The 21682-nt window shown below is 39.7% G+C and overlaps 1 protein-coding gene across 1 annotated transcript in view; it reads right to left on the bottom strand.

Moving 5' to 3' along the window:
- The window catches only part of LOC111151980 (immunoglobulin superfamily member 10), a 46829-nt gene that overhangs the window by 2589 nt on the left and 22558 nt on the right, over positions 1 to 21682 (bottom strand). Inside the window, exons 4-6 of the mRNA XM_022510238.1 lie at positions 19415 to 19805; positions 4001 to 8335; positions 2563 to 3463 (exon numbers count right to left, since the gene is read on the bottom strand). Of these exons, the coding sequence (XP_022365946.1) occupies positions 2563 to 3463; positions 4001 to 8335; positions 19415 to 19805 (5627 nt within the window). The remainder of the gene's footprint in view (positions 1 to 2562; positions 3464 to 4000; positions 8336 to 19414; positions 19806 to 21682) is intronic.

Here is a 21682-nt window from a genome sequence, read left to right as displayed (position 1 = left end):
CAGTACAGTGTTTCTCCCTCAAGTTATTACACAGCATGCCGTTACCACAGGGAGCCACCAGATGGCACATCTTTCCTGCTAAAACCAAATGTAGCTTTTCAGAAAGACCGGCAGAAATTGAATTGGTGCTAAAACCGGGATCAGTGTGGTACGTTACAAAGGGTACTGTTACTTTTAAATCTTTAAGTAGTTCCTCACTGTACAAACGGGAATACTTCACTTAGAGAGCCTTAGTATTTAGACACTTAAATAGCTTTAGTAACGCCTCAGGTCACAGGCTGGTTCCCAAACTCCTCTTTTTCACCATGTTCTACTACCATCTGATATTCCTTCCTAATGCTTCTCAAAGTTAGATGCATATGAAAATCATTTATGGAGCATCAAACAAGGCTCACTTCCAGAATTTGATTTAATTGGTGTGGAGTGTGGCCCTAGGCATCAGGAGTCTCAGTTTTCCAACGGTTCTCTTGTGCAGCCAAGTCTGAGAACCACTACCCTCAGTCTTGGCTCTCAAAAACAGCTCTCTGATCCCGGGTGTCAGTATCACATGGCGCCTGCCTCATTTAACATGCATGTTTCCTGGCTTCACTTTTCAGAGATTCTGATTGACTCGATCTGGCCAGGGATCTGGGAACCCACTGAGTAACAAATGTCCCAGGTGACTGTGATTCTTACGAACAAGAAAGTTTGAGAACCAGTCTCAAATTTTAGCCGGCACTAAAATCACCTAGAAGGCTTTTAAGAACACAGATCGTTTATTAAAAGAGAATTGGTTTCTGACTCACCGAGTTCTCAGGCAATGCTAATGCTACTGGCAAGAGGACTGCATCCTTGGAAAACCACTGATTTAGAGTGACCTTGTCCCGCCCCCAAATCTGATGCATCTGGAAGTGGTAATATGTAAGAAGAGACTATAGCTGTTCCTTTTGATAAAGTGATGTTTTTCAGAGAAAATTTACTTTTCAAAATAGAGCGTTCCCCAAGTAAAAGAAAGCATCTGTAGACCCTCTAAAGCAATGCTTCTCAGACTTTATGGAGCATGTGATTCATCCCGGTATCTTTTTAAAGTGCAGATTCTGACGCATCGCGTCGGGGCTGGGACCTGAACTGCTTTTCTAACAAGCTCTGAGGTTCTGAAGAGCGACGTTCTGACGGAGAGGAAACCATTCTGTGCTGAAACAGGTCACATGTGTTGAAAGTACTGGAGAAAGACAGGTGGTGTTCTGAGTCTGAGACTATTTAAAAACCCAGAAAAGGCTTTTTCATTCAGGTGACAAGTAGGCTTTAAGAAAGTGACAGGGTTTTGCTTAGTCTGGTCATGGTGGGGTATGCTCTCATAAACATAGTTATGACGAATGTTTTTGCATTTTTAGAATCTAAAATTCAAACTTTAGAAGCTGTGAAATGGAAACAGCAAGGACTTTCTTTTTCTTGCAATAAATTGCCTCTTTTATTTGATATATATAAAGCTTCTACGTAAAGAATATTCTTGCCTTTTTGAGCTTAGTGGCAAAATAATAATTGTGTTCAGTTGGCAAACAAGGTGAATTATAAAAGAAAAAAATGCCAGTACCTCTGGTGGGCCCATGGTAGCACCTGTGATCTTTATTTATTTTTTAGGATTTATTTATTTGAGAGTGAGAGAGAACCTCAAGCAGACTTCCTGCTGAGCAGAGAGCCTGGTGCAGGGCTTGATCCCATGACCCCAAGAGCATGACCCAAATAGAAGTCAAGAGCCAGCCGCTCAACTGACCAAGCCACCCAGGTGCCCCATCTGTGATCTTTATACACTCTGCTGCCTCTTCCACCATTTGAACACCATGTGTCCCATAAATACTTACCCAAGCAAAATAAAAACGACCTACTTAATTTCTTCGCTGTTTTTATACCTGAAGGATCTGTTGAAATACCTGGTTAAGATTTATTCTGAGATACAAGTAACGTGTTTTAGAACACTCTCCATACTTACTTTGGGTTAACTTTTAAAAAGATTTCTTAAATTTTTTCATGCCTCTTGATAAAAATTTCCATTTTCCAAAACTGGCTTAACAGCCAGTAAGTGTTTTAGACCTTTTCCTTAACAACCTAAATTTTGAACTTACCTGTTATTCACATCACAGGTTTAATGCTTTCTATGGTTGCATTATGGTTTTTGCACAGGTAGTGGGAATTGTATTCAAAATTACACAGAATTTTGATTGCATTACAAAATTCCCTCCTCTTTTTGGATAGAGAAATTATAAAGACCTTTCTGTGGTTACCATTTTAAAGCTGTCACAAGTATGAGAGCAAATGAGATTGTTAATCTGCTTTTAACTATTGTGTAAATTCAGTAAGAATTGAATAGCTGGCCCTTAGAGTTAAGTATGTAAGAAGCCTCAGTTTTACATGTAACATTAACCTCAAAAAGATTAACGTCTCTTTAGAAAGAGTTACTTTTATGTGCAGAGTCTATGAGCTCTCTAAATCTGCTGTTGGCCTCACTGTATCACCTTTTCCATTTCAGAAATTGTACAGCGAAATAGATAAAGAAGATAATCTCAACACAAAGGTATGGTTTACCTGTGCCACTGGTCGACAACAGCCTTGGATGGTAGCCTCCAGATTATTTTGGGTTTGGGTTCCCCAATGGCTGAGCAGTTCAGTAGTAATTTGTCCCCAAAATTCACCTCAGTCCACCTCTGGGATGCAAATTCTATCCTGGGGATGGTTTCTTGCTCTTCCACTGTAAGAATTACCACTCTTCTCTCCGAGCCAGTGGAACTGGTAGCAATGCATTCATAAGTGCCCCTGTCTGAAGAGGCTACATTTCTTAGATAGAGAGTCCCATTTGCAAATAACAACAACTTGGGATTTATAAACTGCAGTGGTTTCACTTCAGTGCCATCAGAGAGGACCCAGTAAACACTAGGCTGAGGAGTTCCTTTGGCAGTACAGGGCAATTTCAAACTTTCACCCCAAGTCCCTACAATGACTTGCCTCTTTTGCTCTAGAATAACAGGTGGGGCGGCGATGACTTGTATTTTGACCAGCAGTGAATCCTGGCCAGCTGAATTGCTGGCCATGCATCTGTAAAAGCCCCGGTCATAAATGCTGAGATTGTGGATGACCAACGTTCCATCAGATGTCACCAGGGCCTGCCCATTCCCCTCAGATGACTCAGAAACCACTGTTTGGTTTGCGAGAACCCAGGAAATTGTAGGACTTGGTCTACCTTCAGCTCTGCACTTCAGTTCCACAGTGCTTCCAGAGTGGACTGTGATCTCTCTGGTATGTCTGTCCAGGATCCTGGGGGGATAGGAGACCACGGATAACGTGACATGAAGGCGGTCGGTGCCAAGCGGATTGGATGCCGAGCACAGGTACTGTCCACGGTCCTGAATGTCCACCCTCTGTATGGCCAGGGTGCCATTGGACAGCACCCGGAATCTGCTATTCTGTTTCCTTTTAGATAAATCAAATCCTGATAAGAAGAAAGAAATTTGTAGTCATAAGTCATCAGAGTTTAAATAGAAGACAAATTGTTCAAGAGGAAGTCTCAAGAAGAAAGCTTTGGGGGTACTGTTAGGCCACTGAGAGCAAATATATTTAAAATTAAAATTAGGACACTTAGTGGTAAGAGTGTTAAAATATTCCTAAAAGTATTTTATTTCCATAATTTTAATTTAAAAAGCCATAATGGTTCAATACAGTGGCCCTTCTATTTTTCAAATCATATTTCCCTGTATCTGCTTTCAAAGCATTACAAAAAATGTTCTTAATTAACATCTTTTAAAACCTTCTAATGAGCAAAAAAAGTTATGCAGCAAATGTCTAATGAGAATATCAATAGTTTCTGTATCCTGGAGAGATTTGAAACTGGTGTCAATTCTTTGGATGTATAACCCTGAAACATAACACAATTTTTCCTTGTTCTATGACTAAAGAAGACTAAGTGTAAAAAAAGAAAAAAAAAAAAACAACCAAAAACAAACAAAAAAACCCCAAGAGTGTCATATACCTGATGAGACTCTAGTCCAGAGGATGGTGGGCAGGGGATTTCCAACAGCCTCACAAGGAAGAAAGGCATCTGAGTTAGCAGGAACAGTAAAACTTGCTGCTTTTCCTCCAACTATTCTGGGCCTTTCAAATATATTCCTAGACAAAGAATCAAAGGGAAGGAGTTCAGAGGTTGTTATTTTTTGAATTCGTGTCTTATCAAAGCCATTTTTCTTTGCAGTCTTCTTAATATCCCAATCTGAAGCATGAGTGATGTCCTCTGGCAAGCCTGGACTAGGCAATATGCTCACTATTGGCGTTTTGCCTTTTTCAGCAATTTCTGGGTATGACTTGTGCCAGAAGTGGTTTTCTGACCAGGGAGAGGAAGTCAGTTTAGAATTCTGTGGTTTAACTGTTACTGGGGCGGGCATGGAAGTAGGATGAAACAGATTGGAGTAGGTAAAGTGGGTGGTTCCAATTGTGACCTTGACATTTGGGCGAACTTTGGGAGATGTTGCAACCTCTGCTGCTAATTGCTGTGGATTAGCATTGTGCCTAGAGTGTTCACGTGGCTTGACCACTGTATTTGTCATCATCCTAAAAGCGGGAGTTGCCATGTTGTCTGTGACAGCACTTTGATTATTCAAGGGATGGGAGGTGGGAATTGGCATTGGAACAGCACTGCTACTCAGGAATGGTGGCATGGTTGAGCGTCTGATGATTGTGTTCCTCGTTGTGGTGCTCTGGTGTAGTTTGCCGGACAAAGTGATTTCAGAAACAATTCTGCTCTTCAAAGTCTGAGTATTCTCTTGGGGTCGTTCTTCAGTTACGTCTGTTGGACTAAGCATTCTTGGATAAAGATCCATTGTACTTGAAATTCCTTTCATGTTTTCTAAAGGGGGCGTGGTTGAAGCTTCAGCTGCAGTTAGATCAGGAGGTGTCATAGTAGTGGATACAGTGAAGCGGGAACTCTGACTGGGAGAGGAGTGTGGGTCATTCCTGTTCCTCTGAGGCTCCTTTTTCCTTTGTATGTTTCGTGTGCTGGGTCTGGCTATTTGGGTTTTACTGATAATGACTGATGCAGGGGCAGTAGGAGGAGCAGTCAGCCTGGCTGTCTGCTTAGATATGAAATTTGTACTTGATTCTTTGCTTGAGATACTAGGAGGTGTAAGGTAAACTGGTGGAAAGGGCAGCTTCGTCATTGTTGGGAGACTTATAGGACTGTGTGTTTCGGTGATATTTTGGTGAGTTGTAGCTGATGTTATAGATGGAATTTGCATCACACTTGCCGAGAGTGTTGTGAAATGGAAAGGGAAAACGTTATCCGTGGGTAAAGCAGGAGATATTTTAGTAAGCACTGTGGCTGTGTTTTTTGGTGAGCTAAATTGATGCTGATTCTTTAACCTCTCTTTTTGGACGTGGTTATTTACAAAGATCTGATGCCAGGGAATTTTCCCTCTTAAAAATCTTGTAATGGCTGTAGTAGTAGACATAGATGGCTTGGTGGTGGGATCTGGAAGTGATGATATAATCATTGACTCCCTTTTAAGTTCGCTGATATTAGACACACTCGGGTAATCATTATTTGGAATAGGAGTTTTTTCCTCAGGTACGGAGTTGGGGGCATGAGTCATAACTGCATCAGTTGGAGTCACTTGTGTACTTTCAGCACTGAAATATTTTATCATGGGTATTGTTTTCTCAATATTTACATTTGGTTTGTTCTCAAATAGTAATGATGGATTGTGGACTAGAATTGTAGACTCTTCTTCTGTGACTTTGGCAATTTCAGCTTTGGTGAGCATGATGGGGGAAGAACTTGGAAAAGACAATGCTGCTGCAGCAGGGGTGAGCCTTTCCCTGGGAGAACAGGATGGGCACACCACATTGACCTCTGTGGCTGAAAATGCAGTAGTGCTTTCTTCAGAAGAAACTCTGAAGGTTGGTCTCACAAAGCCATATCTATGCTGTCGAAGAATTGGAGTTCTATATGGGCTGATAATTCGACCCCTACCCCAAATTTTCCTCCGTCTTCCAAAGCGCCTGGATGTTAGCGGGATGTTAGTTGTACTATTTCTTGGAATCTGTGACTGAGAATGAGCAGCAGTGTATGGGCCTGAAGGTATCTCAGAGGTGTTAAGCTTTTGAATGATGTATGGATAGAAGTGATTGATCCTGGGGTCACTGACTCTTGTTACAGATGTCTGATGACTATTTGTGGCATTTACTGACCCTACGAATATATCAGCTTTGCTGTTAGCACTACTCAGCGTTTTGATATTGACATCTTTGCTTATAGTCCCCATTGCTTTTGGGAGTGTACTTTGTAAATGCTCTTTTTTCTTCCCAGCGTTGTCAGCTTCCTGAAATTGTGTTGCTTCAGGTAATAGAGGAAAGATAGTGGAGAAATTTTCATTGGTTGTGCCTCGCATTTTGCTTAATAAGGTTGGGTTTATATTCTTTGACATGGTTGTAGTTTTAATAGGAGATGGTTTGAAATCTATTGGTTTTTCAGGTGGTAGGATTTGTGGACCCACGATTGGAGAGAGGTCAGTGACAGCACTTATATTTGTCACAGAGCTATCAGGTGTTTTTCTGAAATTGGCAATCACTGTCCTTGCCAGAACACTAGGAGCCTTAGTTGCCAGGACCATCAGTTCCTCATCTGGAGGGGGCATGCCTGAAGAGTCTATTTCCTCACCAGGTATATTAAGGAGTTGGGTGACCACTGGAGGGGTTCTTGTTGTAGTATGTTCTTGCTTCTCTGGCATAGTATTCTTTTTAGCTTTTTCCAAAAGTGCTTCCCAGTGCCGTGGGTCAATTCTTCGAGCAGAGGAAGAGAAGGGCCTCCTGTGCTCTCTAAAATGTCGATTTAGTGAATCTCCTCGCCGCCGGTGTATTGACTCATGATAGTTATGCTTTTTACTTGTGCTCAAGACTTGTTTTCCAGTCTCGACTCTCACTGGAGCAGATGCAGGGAGTTGCACAGCTGGTGGGTCCTTAAGATGGGCAGCGGGATTGGGCTCATCAAATCCAGATCCATCTTTTTCTACATTAAGCTCTACTGGCCTTTGCCCTTTTGTTTTGACTGAAACTTGGTTAATCAAAAAGTCAACCCCTGATGGGTTGGCTGCTACACAACAGTAATAACCCTGGTTTTTTGGGGTGATCTGTAATATTCTTAGTGTGCCATTGTTCAGAATTTGCTTGTCTCTGGAGGACTGATAAAGCACAGTGTTTCCTGGAAGAACCCAGCTAACAGAGGCATCTGGGATACCAGAAGAATGACAGGGAAGGTCAAGTATTTCACCAGTGAAGACTGTATAATGAGCCCCATTTTCATGATGGGCTTCTACAGAGGGCTCTACCACAGTGATTCTATAGGTGAGAATATCTGCATCATCATAATTGGTGCTTATGCAGTGGTATACGCCTGTGTCAGAACTATCAGCCATCTGGAGTTCTAGTTTTCCACTTTTGTCTATTAGGATTCGTCCATCTTCACTAACATATGGGGCTCTCACTTGACTCCCATCAGCCAGAAGCCACTCCAAATGTGGGGTAGGGTCTCCTCGGCCTGGGCATTCTAGGCTAGTGGTCCCACCAATCAAAACAGTGCGTTCCAGCTTAGTATCGTTATCTCTGGAAATCATGGTCCATTTATGCTTCACTGGTCTTGTTTCTGCCCTTGGTAAAGTGACTTGAACATCACTGCAGTACTGGATATGCAGTGTACTGAGTGTGGTGGCAGCTCTGTTCAGCTGCAGGGAGATTTGGTCTTGCATTAACCAATGGGGATCTATTGTGAGATCAGCCTCTATGTCAGTAAAGATGTCTTCAGGTTTAGGAGCTACCTGTTTATACTTGTAGTAGCGTTGTGGTGTTTCAGTGAGCACGTGGCTCCTTTCTAGAATCAGAGGAGAATCACTGTACAAAGCCAGCACTTGCCATACTTGCTGAATGTGATTGTTATCTATGTTACACACCAGAAATGTTGAAAATGATGTATTTAGCATGATAGAGTCATTTTCTTCAGTGAATGCAATGGATGATGTCTTTGAGGGCTTTTGGATACTGCAGACCATGTTAGCTTCATTTCCAAACTGATCTGTCATATTCAAAGTGAGGGAGCCAAAGGGTGCCATGAAATCTTGGGGAGAGATGGACACAGGACTGCTGTCTTCCAGAAGAGTCAGGTTCTTTAATTTCAGGGATGAGTCAATGGTTGGCTTGGCACACAGGAAAGCTGAAGCTGGGACCATAGCTAAGGGCGTGCCCTTAGAGATCCTGGGGTTCACGCAAAGTGGACATTGCTGAGGACGGGAAGGACTTCTGTCTTTTTTGCATTTTGTTATATCTAGGAAAAATGACAATTGAGTTATTGCCAGCTGTGGCCTCTTTACATCTGAACATTTTAAAGAAATAACTTTTGCTAAAATTTGAAGGAACAATTTGGAAATTTTAATGTTTAATAGAGAGTTTCCTACTTTTTTGTCTTTAGGTTGATTTCTAAACAAATATTGTTTGTTCGCCCTGCCCACAGTATTATATCTGTGGTCACAAGGATTTTTGTCTGTCTTGTTGATTGCTTTATTTCCCATATGTAGAAAGTGCCTGATATATATTTGGTACTCAGAAAATATTAGCTAAAAGAATAATTTCCTTAAATAGGGAAATGAAATATATGCTTATGTTTCTCACTTTTTACTAAGAGTAGTTCAGTTCTATTTCCTCATTTAATGTTTTAAGGGTCATGGGGCGCCTGGGTGGCTCAGTGGGTTAAGGGTCATAGAATTTCATTTTCCTTTAAAAGATTAAATATTTCATAGAATTCACAAACAGGTTAAGAAAAGTTAATACCTATTCTCCTCAAACTATTCCAAAATACAGAAGAGGAAGGTAAGCTTCCAAACACATTCTATGAGGCCAGTGTTACCCTGGTACCAAAACCAGACAAAGACAGCACAAAACAAGATAACTACAGGCCAACATCCTTGATAAATATACATGTAAAAATCCTCAACAAAATACTAGCAAACTGCATTTAACAATACATTAAAAGGACCATCACCATGATCAAATCGGATTTATCCTGGGGACACAAGGATGGTTCAATATTCACAAATGAATCAGCATGATAAACTACATCAACAAAACAAAGGATTAAACTCATATGACCATCTCAACAGATGAATAAAAAACATTTGACAGAATTCAACATCTGTTCATCATAAAAACTATCAACAAAGTGGGTTTAGAGGAAACCTACTTCAACAGAATAAAAGCCAAATATGACAAACCCACAGCTAACATCATCTCAGTGAAAAACTGAGAACTTTCCTCTAAGATCAGGAACAGGGTGTCAACTCTCACCACTTTTGCTGAACATAGTACTCTTCAGAAGTCCTACTTGCAGCATTTGGACAAGGAAAAGAAAGAAAAGGCATCCAGATTGATGTGGAAGAACAAAAACTGTCACTGTGTGCAGATGACATGACACTGGCACAAATATAGACACATAGGTCAATGGAACAGAATGGAGAGTTCAGAAATAAACCTATACTTATTAATCATACCTATGTTATGATTAATCTGTAACAAAGGAGACCAGAATATACAATGGGGAAAAGACAGACTCTTCAATAATTGGTGCTATTAAAACTGGACAGCTACACGCGAAAGAATGGAACTGGACCACTTTCTTACATCATACACAAAAATAAACTCGAAATGGATTAAAGACCTAAATGTGAGACCTAAAACTGTAAACATTCTGGAAGAGAGCACAGGCACTAAGGCTTCTGACAGTGACCACAGAAACCCTTTTCTACATATGTCTCCTTGGGCAAGGAAAACAAAAGCAAAAATAAACTATTAGGACTGCACCAAAACAAAAAGCTTTTGCACAGTGAAGGAAATCATCAACAAAAAGGCAACCTACTGAAAGAAGTTATTTGCAAATGATATATCCAATAACGAGTTAGTATCCACACTATATAAAGGACTTCTACAACTGAACATCAAAACACAAAAACCCCAAATAATTTTATTTAAAAGTGGGCATAGACCATGAATAGACACTTTTTTTTTCAAAGAAGACAAACAAATGGCCAATAGACACATGAAAAGATGCTGAGCATCACTCATCATCAGGGAAACACAAGTCAAAACCACAATGCAAGATCATCTTACACCTATCAGATGGCTAAAATAAAAAAGATAAGAAATAACAAGTGTTGGCAAGGATATGGAGAAAAAGGAACCCTCATGCACTCTTGGTGGGAATGCAAACTGGTGCAGCCACCATGGAAAACAGTATGGAGGTTCCTCAAAAAATCAAACAATTACCATATGATCTAATAATTGCACTACTGGGTATTTACCCAAAGAATACAACAATACTAATCTGAAAGGATACATGCACCCTCGTGTTTATTGCAGCATCACTTACAATAGCCAAGACTTGGAAGAAACCTAAGTATCAATAGAGGAATGGGTAAGGAAGATGTGGTATTTATATATATTGGAATATTAGCCACACACACACACACACACAAAGGAGGAGATTGTGCCATTTGTAACAACAGGGATGGCCTATGTACTCCAGTATGACAGGTGGGGCTACATACATCTGGCTCAGCATTCTTTGGTAAACTTTAAAATCTAAACCCATGCAGAGAAGATACCCGGCAAACCTGAAAACATTTGAGTACTTGTAAGAGGCTCTTCTTAGTCATCCACTTCCCAACCAGCCATAACCCTTAACCTGCTCATCAGCACCCTGGGTTCAGACCCTGACAAAGCAAAGAACATGGCAGACTTCTGGCTTAATTGAACCTCATCAATTATACTCACATCTTGGTATGCTTACTATTGCTAGCCCCTAGACACAGAGTTAGCAGAGTTAGTTAAAATACCTGAACATCAGGTATTTTACTTCAGATGCAGATCTTATCATGTAACTTTCATTTCCTCCATCAATCTTTTAGTCATACAGACATGCTTCCCATTCCTCAACCTGCCATGCCTTATTAGACTCTGGAATATGCTCTTCCTTCCACTTCCCATCATTTGCCGTCTGACACACCTTCTTCCATCAATGTCTAACTGCTTACATCCTTCAGGACCCAGTCACAACACCACTTCTGAGTGGGCTTTCTGTTTTATGTTCCCCTTATATCTTTCACTTCTCCTATCCTACTCTTTACCCATCCACCATTAGAATGACCTGTCTAGTTACTGTATATCCCCGGCCCCAGCCAATGGATGCTCACAAAAGTTTGGAGGGAGGGATGAAGGTGGGCAGGCAGGCCAAATTCTAAGGTCACATTTTTGCCACATTTAACTTATAACTTGAGGTGTGTCTTAAAATTGAAGGTGTTTTACAATACCAGCTAACCAGCTATCAGTCTTGATATGGCTTCCACTACTGCACAGAGAACACTATCTTAGCTATTTACATTGTTTTCTCCTTAACTGAGTTACGCGCACTGTTGGTACTACATATATTAAGTTTGCCACTTAAAATGTTCTTATTAAGGGGCACCTGGGTTGTTCAGTTGGTTAGGTGTTCAGCTCTTGGTTTCAGCTCAAGTCCTGATCTCAGGGTCATGAGATCAAGTCCTGCTTCAGGATCTTTGCTCAACACAGAGCCTAATTGAGATTCTCTCCCTCTGCCCCTCCCCCTGCTCTCTCTCTCTCTCTCTCTCTCTCTCTCTCTCTCTCTAAAATAAAATTGTTAGAAAATAAAAATAAAATGTTCGTATTATGCTTTGGCACTAAAACAAGAAGTTATTAGGTGGGTAGAAAGGCTGAAAACAGAGAAGATAGACATAAATTTAATATTAGTAAAGCAAATGTTTTTCAAAGAAAGAGCCACAAATCCTTATTTTATAGAGAAACAAGACAACGACCTTTGTGAAACCTAAGCAGCCAAGATACCCACAAGTAGATGAAGCTGTGTTACGCTGGACTACTGAAATATGTGCAAGAGGATTGCCTAACACGTTCCATCTGAGGCAACTGAAAACATGAGGAACTGTCACATCTCTTGGAATGGGTGAAAAAAATGTCCAAGCAGAAGTTGACATGACTCATTCATGATTCTTGTAAGATTATCATTAAGGCATTTCGGTAAAAAGGAAAACATGTAATTATTTAAACATGACTGAAAGATGTTAGCCCTAATGGGTTTCACTAATTATATGTGTGTGTTTATGTGTATACACACAAACACAATATATATGTGCATAAACAGGTTGTGGATATATTAAGATTATATAGGTGGGCGATGGACTCCTTTGTATTCACCATCAAAATGGCTAATTGGGTACCCATTATGTTTTAGGCACATTCTAGGAGCCATATGTAAATAAATCTGACATAGAATAGGAAAGGCAAAAGACTTTTAATACTAATAAATACAATAAAATGTGGTTCGTTCAAGAATGGAATTGTGGGTAAACCGAAAGTTGTGAAATGATGATAGGTGGCCCTTGAACAACACAGGTTTGAACTGTGTGGGTCCACTTATATATGAATTTCTTCAATAAATATACTGGAAAATTTTTTTGGAGATTTGTAAGAATTTGAAAAACCTTACAGAAAAGCCACATAACCTAGAAATGTTAAAGTATGTCATGAATGCATAAAATGTGCACAAATCCATTATAAAAAGTTAAAATTTATCAAAAATTGTACACACTTAAGTCCATTATTTAAAAAGTTAAAAAAAAATTTTTTTAAAGATTTTATTTATTTGACAGAGATCACAAGCAGGCAGAGAGGCAGTCAGAGAGAGGGGGGAAGCAGGCTTCTCGCTGAGCAGAGAGCCTGATGTGGGGCTCGATCCCAGGACCCTGGGATCATGACCTGAGCTGAAGGCAGAGGCTTTAACCCACTGAGCCACCCAGGTGCCCCCAAAAGTTAAAATTTATCAAAACTTATATGCACACTTAAAGAAGTATGTTAAGGAAAGCATATGCAAAGCTACAATATTAAATCATAACTGCCTAAAATTAACTGTAGTACATACTGTAGTACATACTGTACTAGTATAATTTTGCTATTGAGGTAAGCTCAAGTATTGTGAGTATCCATTTAAAAATGCTATGTGACACTAATCAACTCTGTGAGAGTAATTCATCTCTCCAGTAAATTGTGTACTGCAGTAAAAAGTGATCTCCATGGTTCTCATGTATTTTTCCATCATGTGTAGTGCAGTATCACAAAACTTGAATAATACCATTGGGCCCAGAGCTCCTCTAGTGATGCTGGAAGTGCTCCCAAGAAGCAGAGGAAAGTTATGACATTACAAGATATTACAAGAAAAAGAAAAAGCTTCGGTTACCTGCCACTTTAACATCAATGAATCCAGCATAAGGGCCTTTGCAAGAAAAGAAAAGGAAATTCCTGAAACTGTCAGTGCAGCTATACCAGCAGGTGTGAAAACCTTGCAGTTTTTGTAAAATGCCTTTTTATCTTCTGTTGAAAAATACAGCTTTTATGTGGGTACAGGATTGCTAAAGAACAGCATCTCTGTAGACACTCATATGATTCAAGAGAAAAGCAAAGTCATTATATGAAACTTAGAGCAAAAGAAAGGAGAAGGATCTAAACCTGGAGAATTAAATGCCAGCAAAGGATGGTTTGATAATTTTAGAAAGAGATTTGGCTTAGAATATATCAAGATAACAGGAGAAGCAGCTTCCACCATCCAAGTGCGAGCAGATGAGTTTCCAGACACCATCACAAAAATCATTGAAGAGAAACGATATCTGCCTGAACAAGTTTTTAATGTAGATGAAAGTGCCCTATTCTGGGGCTGGGGTGGGGCACAAAAGACATGTATTAGTAAGGAAGAGAAGGAAGCACCTGGAATAAGGCAGGAAGGGATAGGCTAACTTTACTGTTGCATGCAAATGCAGCTGGGTTCATCATTAAGACTTCCCTTCTCTCTAATGCTGCTAACCCCCAAGCCTTGAAGGAAAGTGATAAACACTAGTTGCCTGTCTTTTGGTTGTACAGCCAAAGAGCCTGGATGATGAGAATATTTTTTCTAAATTGGTTCCATTGATTCTTTGTTCCTGAAGCCAGGAAGTACCTTGCCAGTAAGGGACTGCTTTGTAAAGTTCTTTTAATGTTGAGCAATGCCCCTGGCCACCCAGAACCCTATGAGTTCAACACCAAAAGCATCAAAGTGGCTTACTTGCCCCCAAATATATTTCTAATTCATTCTCTAATTCAGGAGGTCCTAAGGGGATCGTTAAGGCTTATAAAACATAATATTCTATGGAAAGGATTATTAATTCTATGGAAGAGAACCCCTGATAGAACATCATGAAAATCTAGAAGGATTACACCATTGAAGATGCCATTGTTGTTATAGGAAAAGCCATGGAAGCCATCAAGTCTGAAATGGTAAATTCCTGCTGGAGAAAACCATGTCCAGATGGTATGCATGGCTTCAAAAGATTTACCCCAGAGCCAATCAAGGAAATCATAAAAGACTCTAGATATGGAAAAAAGAGGAAAAAATAAAAGCACAAGGGGGTGGGGGAGTGGTTCAGGGAGGTGGTGGTGAAGGGCTTCAAGATATGGATCTTAGAGAAATTCAAGAGCTAATAGACACCACACCAGAGAGATTAACAGAAGATGACTTGATAGAGAATAATGCTTCCAAACCAGTGCCTAATGACAAGGGAGAAGACTCAGAAAAAGCAGTGCCAAAAACCAAACTGACCTTTGACAGCTTGGCAGAAGGGTTCCTATTAATTCAGGACTGCTTTTGACTTGCTTTAGGATATTGACCCTTCTGTACAATGAGCACTGAAACTAAAGCAAATGGTGAAAGAAAGATTGGTCCTATATAGAAACATTTTTAGAAAAATAACAGAGGAAAAAGTCTGACAGAAATGACGAGGTATTACTGTAAAGTTACACTGAGTATACATGCCTCTCCTGCTTCTCCTCCCACCCCCTCTGCTTTTTGGACAGCAAGACCAATGCCTCCTTGATGAGGGGACGATGATGATGGGGATGAAGACCTAATGATGTCCCACTCCCTCATAATGAACAGTAAGTAATTACAATGCTGTAGAGTTTATAAACTAATCTATCGTGCATGTTTCGTGTGAAAACCCAATAATGGTATAGTAAGAACTGTGTGAGCTGCTTTTGTACTAGTGCCTCAGTTTTCATTATGTAGAATATCAGTGCAAGACTTGTATGGAAGTGGACAGCATTTCCTTACATAGGCATGCCATGAGTGATAGTTAACATAAAATTAATGTGTTAGCTTACTTACTGTCTTATAACTTTTCTTTCAAAGAATTACACTGGCATACATATGCCTCTCTCTTAAAATTGGAGAAGCTGCATTATCAGCTTATCAACACAGGAAAGGGTTTGAAAAAAAGTTTCCAGTCTTGTACTATGACTAACACTGTATACCATAGAAGTTTTATAATGATACATTCCTTAGTGTATAGGCTAGGCTACCACAAAACAATCATATTGTTGCTTCATTATCAATGCATGGATATGAAATAAAGGTGAATTTCTTTTTGACATTGTCTTTTCATTTCTGATGTCTAGCATTAGTGAAACATAATATCTATAGTGTCTTATGTAAGACATTATTAATGTAGGTACTGAAACAATTTCTTATAAGCACATGGTATAAATTTATAGTATCAATAAATACAGTACAGTAAGTGTATTTCCCTTATTTTCTCAGAAACATTTTCTCTAGCTTTATTATAAGAATACAATATAAAATACATATAAAAATATAAAATATGAGTTGATTGACCATCTTTGTTATCAGTAAGGCTTTCATTCAACAGTAGATGATTGGTGGTTAAGTTTTGGGGGATTCAAGTTATACATAGATTTTCAACTGTGTTGGTGATCAACTGTATTCAAATACAGATGGGGTGAGTGGAAGAGCACCAGGTTTCCCGGAAGGAGTGAGTGCTGAGCAGAGTCTGCAGGCTGTCTGGGAGCCCATCCCACAGAAAAGAAAGGAAGTGCTCCAGGCAGGAAGGCCACAGGGATGAGATAGGAAAACAGTGAAGAGTGTGTCTGGGATGATGGCAGGGAGTGCTGAGGATTGGAAAGGAAGGAAACGCGGCTAGGCTAAACTAGGCTGAGGAGCTCAGGCTTTGTTCTGCAGGCTGAGATCAGAAAATTTTTTATGTAGAGGGCCAGATAGTAAAGATTTTAGGTTTGTGGACTATGGGTTTCTGACATAACAACTGGACTATACCATTGTGGCAACAAAGCAGCCACAGAACTAGGCATGACTGTTTTCCAATAAAACTCTATTTACAAAAGCCTTGTAGAGGGGCACCTGGGTGGCTCAGTGGGTTAAGCCTCTGCCTTCAGCTCAGGTCATGATTTCAGGGTCCTGGGATCGAGCTCCACATCGGGCTCTCTGCTCAGCGGGGAGCATGCTTCACCCTCTCTCTCTCTCTCTGTTAAATAACTAATTTTTAGGGGGGAAAAAAAAGCCTTGTAGAGGGCTGTAATTGGCCAATTCTTGAACTTTTTTTTATCCCAATTTTAATTCTTGGACTTTAAAAAAAAATTCCTTAGTATATAAAATAAATAGGTATATTAGAATCATGGCATATTCTACTTAAAATGTTAGCTGCTAACAATATACAGTAGCCTGATTTTATTACCAGAACATATAATTAGCAAAATGGCAGGTAGCTTTGATACCTTGTAGGAACTGAATACACAATCATTTTCTCTCTGGTGTGTGTAGTTCTTTCCCGGTGGGCATCACCCTCCTGCCCTCCCCCACCTCCTACTGCTACGTTTCTCAGATAAACTTTCCTCCTGTGCTCACCCTTCTCCGCCCCTGTACTCCAGCTAGCAACCACATGAAAACCCAGAATTTCTTCCTCATTCTCCTTTATCTCTCCCTGGAATTTGAAAGTATTGACCAGCCCCCACTCAGTCCTTTTGGGGTCTGTGAAGCTACATGCAGATGTGGCTCAGTCTGTCCTCGTAGTTCAATCTGTCATTCTTCACACACAAACCTTCTCGAGCACTTCATCCTTGAGCTCTTGTTTCTCCCCACTCCTGTCCGTCTGGTCTGCTGCTCATACACTGACCATCCCCCAAAAGCATCTCTGTGTTCCAAGCTTTCACTGTAAAATCTCTTTGGCCGCTAGGATTAAGTACAGTCATCATAGCTGGGTGTTCAGTTCTCGCTACGGTGGATTTCCAAACACCCTGAACCTATGCCAGGCAATTGGGCTCTTCTTTACCCTCTTCCTGCAGCTTGTTCTGTCTTCATGTACAAAGCGGTTTCTCCACCACAAATGCATTTTAAAGAAAGGTTTTGATTTTTGAATTTCTGCTTTTCTGTGTTCTAGCTGTGTGACCTGGGTAGGTCGCAATGAAAATGATGATAACACTTCACACTTAGAGCTTTCTTTGAGCCCTACGTTGTGCTAAGCAATTTGTATGTAATATACTTTCCAGTTATTATCCCTATGTTACAGGTGAGAAGATTGAAGCATAAAGGGTCTAAATGAGTAGTCTAAATTTAGTAGTAGTCTAAATTTCCTCAGCCTCAGTTTCTTCATCTGTAAATGGAGGATTATTGTGAGGATTAAATGAAAAACATCTAGCACAATGTCAACCCCAAACTCAGTACACGTTAACTCCCTGCTAGCTCTTATATTCCTTCTTCTCCCTTTGATGTATCTTTTATGACCCAGTCCAATTTCCCTCCTTTTTAATCAAGGTAGAAGTAAATTTTTGCTGACTCCAATCTCCTATGGAACTAAATCTTCAATAAAGTATTTCGATGTTGTTCATTTATAGCCTTATTGTCTTTTTTTTTTAAGATTTTATTTATTTGACAGAGAGAGCACAGGTAGGCAAAGTGGCAGGCAGAGGGAGAGGGAGAGACAGGCTCTCCGCTGAGCAAGGGACCCAATACAGGGCTCCATCCCAGGACCCTGGGATTATGACCTGAGCTGAAGGCAGCCCCTTGACTGGCCGAACCACCCAGGTGTCCCCAGACTTACTATCTTTTTATGTGCTTAGCATATTTGCTTAAAATATTTGCTCTTAGGGAGGTAAGGTGGTGTCTATTGCCCTAAAATAATTCTCAAAGTTCAGTTAATGTTCTCTGATTTGCTTTTTAACTAATTAACTGACTACACACAGACACACACACACACACACACACACACACACACACACATAAATAAGATGGCAGCAACTTCAAACCTTTTCCACTTTTCCCAAGCTTTTGGCCTTGACCCTGTCCTAGGACCCTCCCCCAATCACCTCTTTTGGACCTTCATAGGGGTGAAAAGCCATTTGATAATAGCTTCCTTTGTCTTTTGTACCAGACCCAGCAATTCCCCTGCCTCTATGCCCATCTACTTCTCTTTCTCCTTAAGGAAAATCCTTCCACCTATGTCTGGATCTCTTGCCCTCCAGTCTTCTCAGGGGACCGGTTCAATGGATGATCTGCCCCTTTGAAGTGTTGTCACCTTCTCTGCCTTAATCTCTTCTCACCTTGAACATGCTCAAGTCTCTCTCATGCTTGAAGAATCCTGTGTGATTACACATTTCCATCTGGCTGCACACTCCCTCCATCCCTTACCTCAGGCCAGACTTCTCCAAGAGTGGACTGCTCCCTGCTTTCCATCTCTCTCTCCCCATACAACAATCTCTCTCCCCGTCACTCTTTCCAAAGTGTGGAAAATCAATATTTTCCCCTTTGATGGCAAAATCAATATGTTCCTTTCAGTCATTTTCTTAAAGACTTAATTATTTAATCAGATTTCAACAGTTAATAGTGCATTTAATTGTTTGTTCATTTCTGTCCCCCCTCCGCTGCAAGCATGTAAGCTCCGTTATGGGGCTATCTTGTTCATTTTTAGATCCCTGTGTTGTGATCTCTTGTTCATAGTGGGTTTATAATAGCTACTTGTTGACTGAATAGATCTTGCCTTCTTCATGACAAATTTTACTTTCCCCATCAAAGCACATTTCACAATCTGTTATCTGTTTGCTTATCTGTAACATACCAGAGGCATGGTTAGAGCAGAGACAGTGCTCTTGACAATTCTATCACCAAGCACAAGATCTTGACTAGAACTCCAAAAAAATGTGTATTGACTGAATGACTGAAAGGAAGATAAGAAAAAGGGATTTTATGGCTCATGGTAAGTAAAAAAAAAGTAACACTCCTTTTTTCTAATTTTGCCAGAAGTGATGACCGGATAACTGACCTGAAACAACACACAAATAATTCATTAAAGAGAATTCATTACCACTAAGTTATTATTTAGTGTCCATTTTCTCTCCAGCTAAATTACCTTGGCCTCCCCACTTCCTGCTAAAAACCTCCAGGCAGGTTTCCTCTACTTAGGACAAAGAAATAAATAGCATACATATATACCTGGTTTTTCCTGTATCCAGTCAGACAACCATTTTAAATGGCAATCACAAGTCCATGGGTTCCCATGAAGATAAAGGCTTTCCAAATCAGGCATATTGGAAATCATCTCTTGAGGGAGGGAGCTCAGGAAGTTATCAGACAAGTATAGGTACTTAATAAAAGATGTTTTAAATATCTGGAGGTATTTCAAAGAGACAAATGTATCTGGATGGAGCTTAGTGAGCTGATTTCCTTCCAAGTGCACCAGTCGGAGAAATGTGAGTCCATAAAAAACCTCTGGGTTTATAAACTCAATATTGTTGTGGTCCATATGCAACCGTGTCAAGCTCCTTAGGCCATAAAAAGTATCTTTCTGAAGTTTTCGAATTTTGTTATAGCTCATTTTTAATACCTAAGAATAAACAAACAAAAAACAGTTTGTCCAAGGAATTTTCACAAAAGGGAAAAATGTGTCAGTAATGAAACATGTTAGAATTAATCCAAAACAACATGTGTATCTATTTGAATCCTAATTCAAACAAATTAGTTGCCAATTAAATATGAGAATATCTGGGAAATTAGAATACTCATGATAATATTAAGGAGTTATTGCTAAAATTTATAGATTAACTTTGTGGTTATTTTTTAAAGATTCCTTAACCTTGAGACATATATGAAGTGCCTGTAGATAAAACATTAAGATATCTTATTTCTTTCAAAACAATGCAATGAAATAAAACAAGTACTGAGTAATAGTACAAGTGAAGTGATCTGTTATGTCTTGGTAACTACTGAACCTGGATGATGATATTTTGGGATTTATTATACTATTCTTTTTACTTTTGTATGTGATTGAGAAATTTTATAATAAGTTTTTAAAAATTGATATTTCAAGTAAATTTAAGGTTTCTTAAACATGGATTTTTCATAAGAAAGCGATATATTGAATTTGTCTGTCACATTTATAACAGTGTTATTGAGATATAACTCACAGGCCATAAAATTCACCTCTTTAAAGTATACTTTAAGTGGTTTTTAGTACATGAACAGCGGTGCAACCGTCTCCACTAAATTTAGAACGCTTTCAGCACCCCCAAATCAAAACTGCTACCATTGGCAGTCGTTCCCCACTTTCTGCCTAGCTGTAGAAAACCACAAATTTACTTTATTTCTGTGGATTTGCATATTCTGGACAGTTAACGTAAATGGAGTCATACAGTATATAACCTTCTGTGTCTTGCTTTTTTTTTTCCTTTTTGAATTTGCCTAATCTTTTCAATACCCATCCCTGTTGTAGAATTATTAGCCCTTCATTCCTTTTTATTGCAGAACAGTATTCCATGTGGACATATGACACGTTTTGCTTATCCACTTATCAGTGGTGGACATTTGGGGTGTTTTCCACTTCTTGGTTCTTCTGAGGAATAGGATTTTGATTGATTTTGCATTAAAATTATAATACTTCTTGAATATTTTGATAGCATGAGGGTATTCTCCAGCAGAGAGCACAATGTGGGGCTCCATCCCGGGACCCTGGGATCATGACCCAAGCTAAAGGCAGATGCTTAACTGACTGAGCCACCCAGTTGCCTTATAATGATTTCTTTTTACATTTTTTTCCCTGATTTGACCTAAGATATCACCTTTGTTGAAGAATGCTTTTCTGGAATGACAAGTTCCCTAATAAGCAAAGGGAAATTGACAACATAGAAAAGTTTTGACGTAAATATTACCTGGGAGTACAATCCCAAACTCAGTGTTCTCAATATTTGTTGAAAACGGGGTGATGAGAATAAGTATCTTTGAGGATTTCATGAAGACCTTGTTTCATCTAATTCTCTGAAGATATATATTCCAAACAATGTCTGATTAAGCCATACTAAAGAAATCACATGCCCAGACTGAATCCTTTTGCATTATAGGAACCTGGTATGATGTCAGAATGCTCTATGAACACTGGCATTTTATCTTTTATAAAGATATTGCTGAACTTGTTTTATTATGCTGTATCTATTTTATGAGGAGCTTTGGACTAGAAATGAGATATGTCTTGGGGGTCAAGATGGTAGAAGAGGAAGATTCTGAGCTTACTTCCTTCCATGGACAAACTAGAACTACAACTGTTTATAAAACAACTATCTCTGAGAACAAATTGAAGACTTGCAGAAATGATTTTACACAATGAGGGATATAAAGGAAAAGCCATATCCTAATGGGAGAAGGGCAAAAATGTGGTTTACTAGGAATCCACAATCCCAGTGTGATGACCCATAAGGGGTAGGGGGTTGT

Source organism: Enhydra lutris, unplaced genomic scaffold, assembly GCF_002288905.1.
Source record: "Enhydra lutris kenyoni isolate GAN:26980312 unplaced genomic scaffold, ASM228890v2 scaffoldscaffold2, whole genome shotgun sequence".
In the NCBI taxonomy this organism is placed as follows: Eukaryota; Metazoa; Chordata; class Mammalia; order Carnivora; family Mustelidae; genus Enhydra; species Enhydra lutris.
The sequence above is the reverse complement of the archived record's forward strand: the minus strand, read 5'-3'. Positions and strand labels throughout refer to the sequence as shown.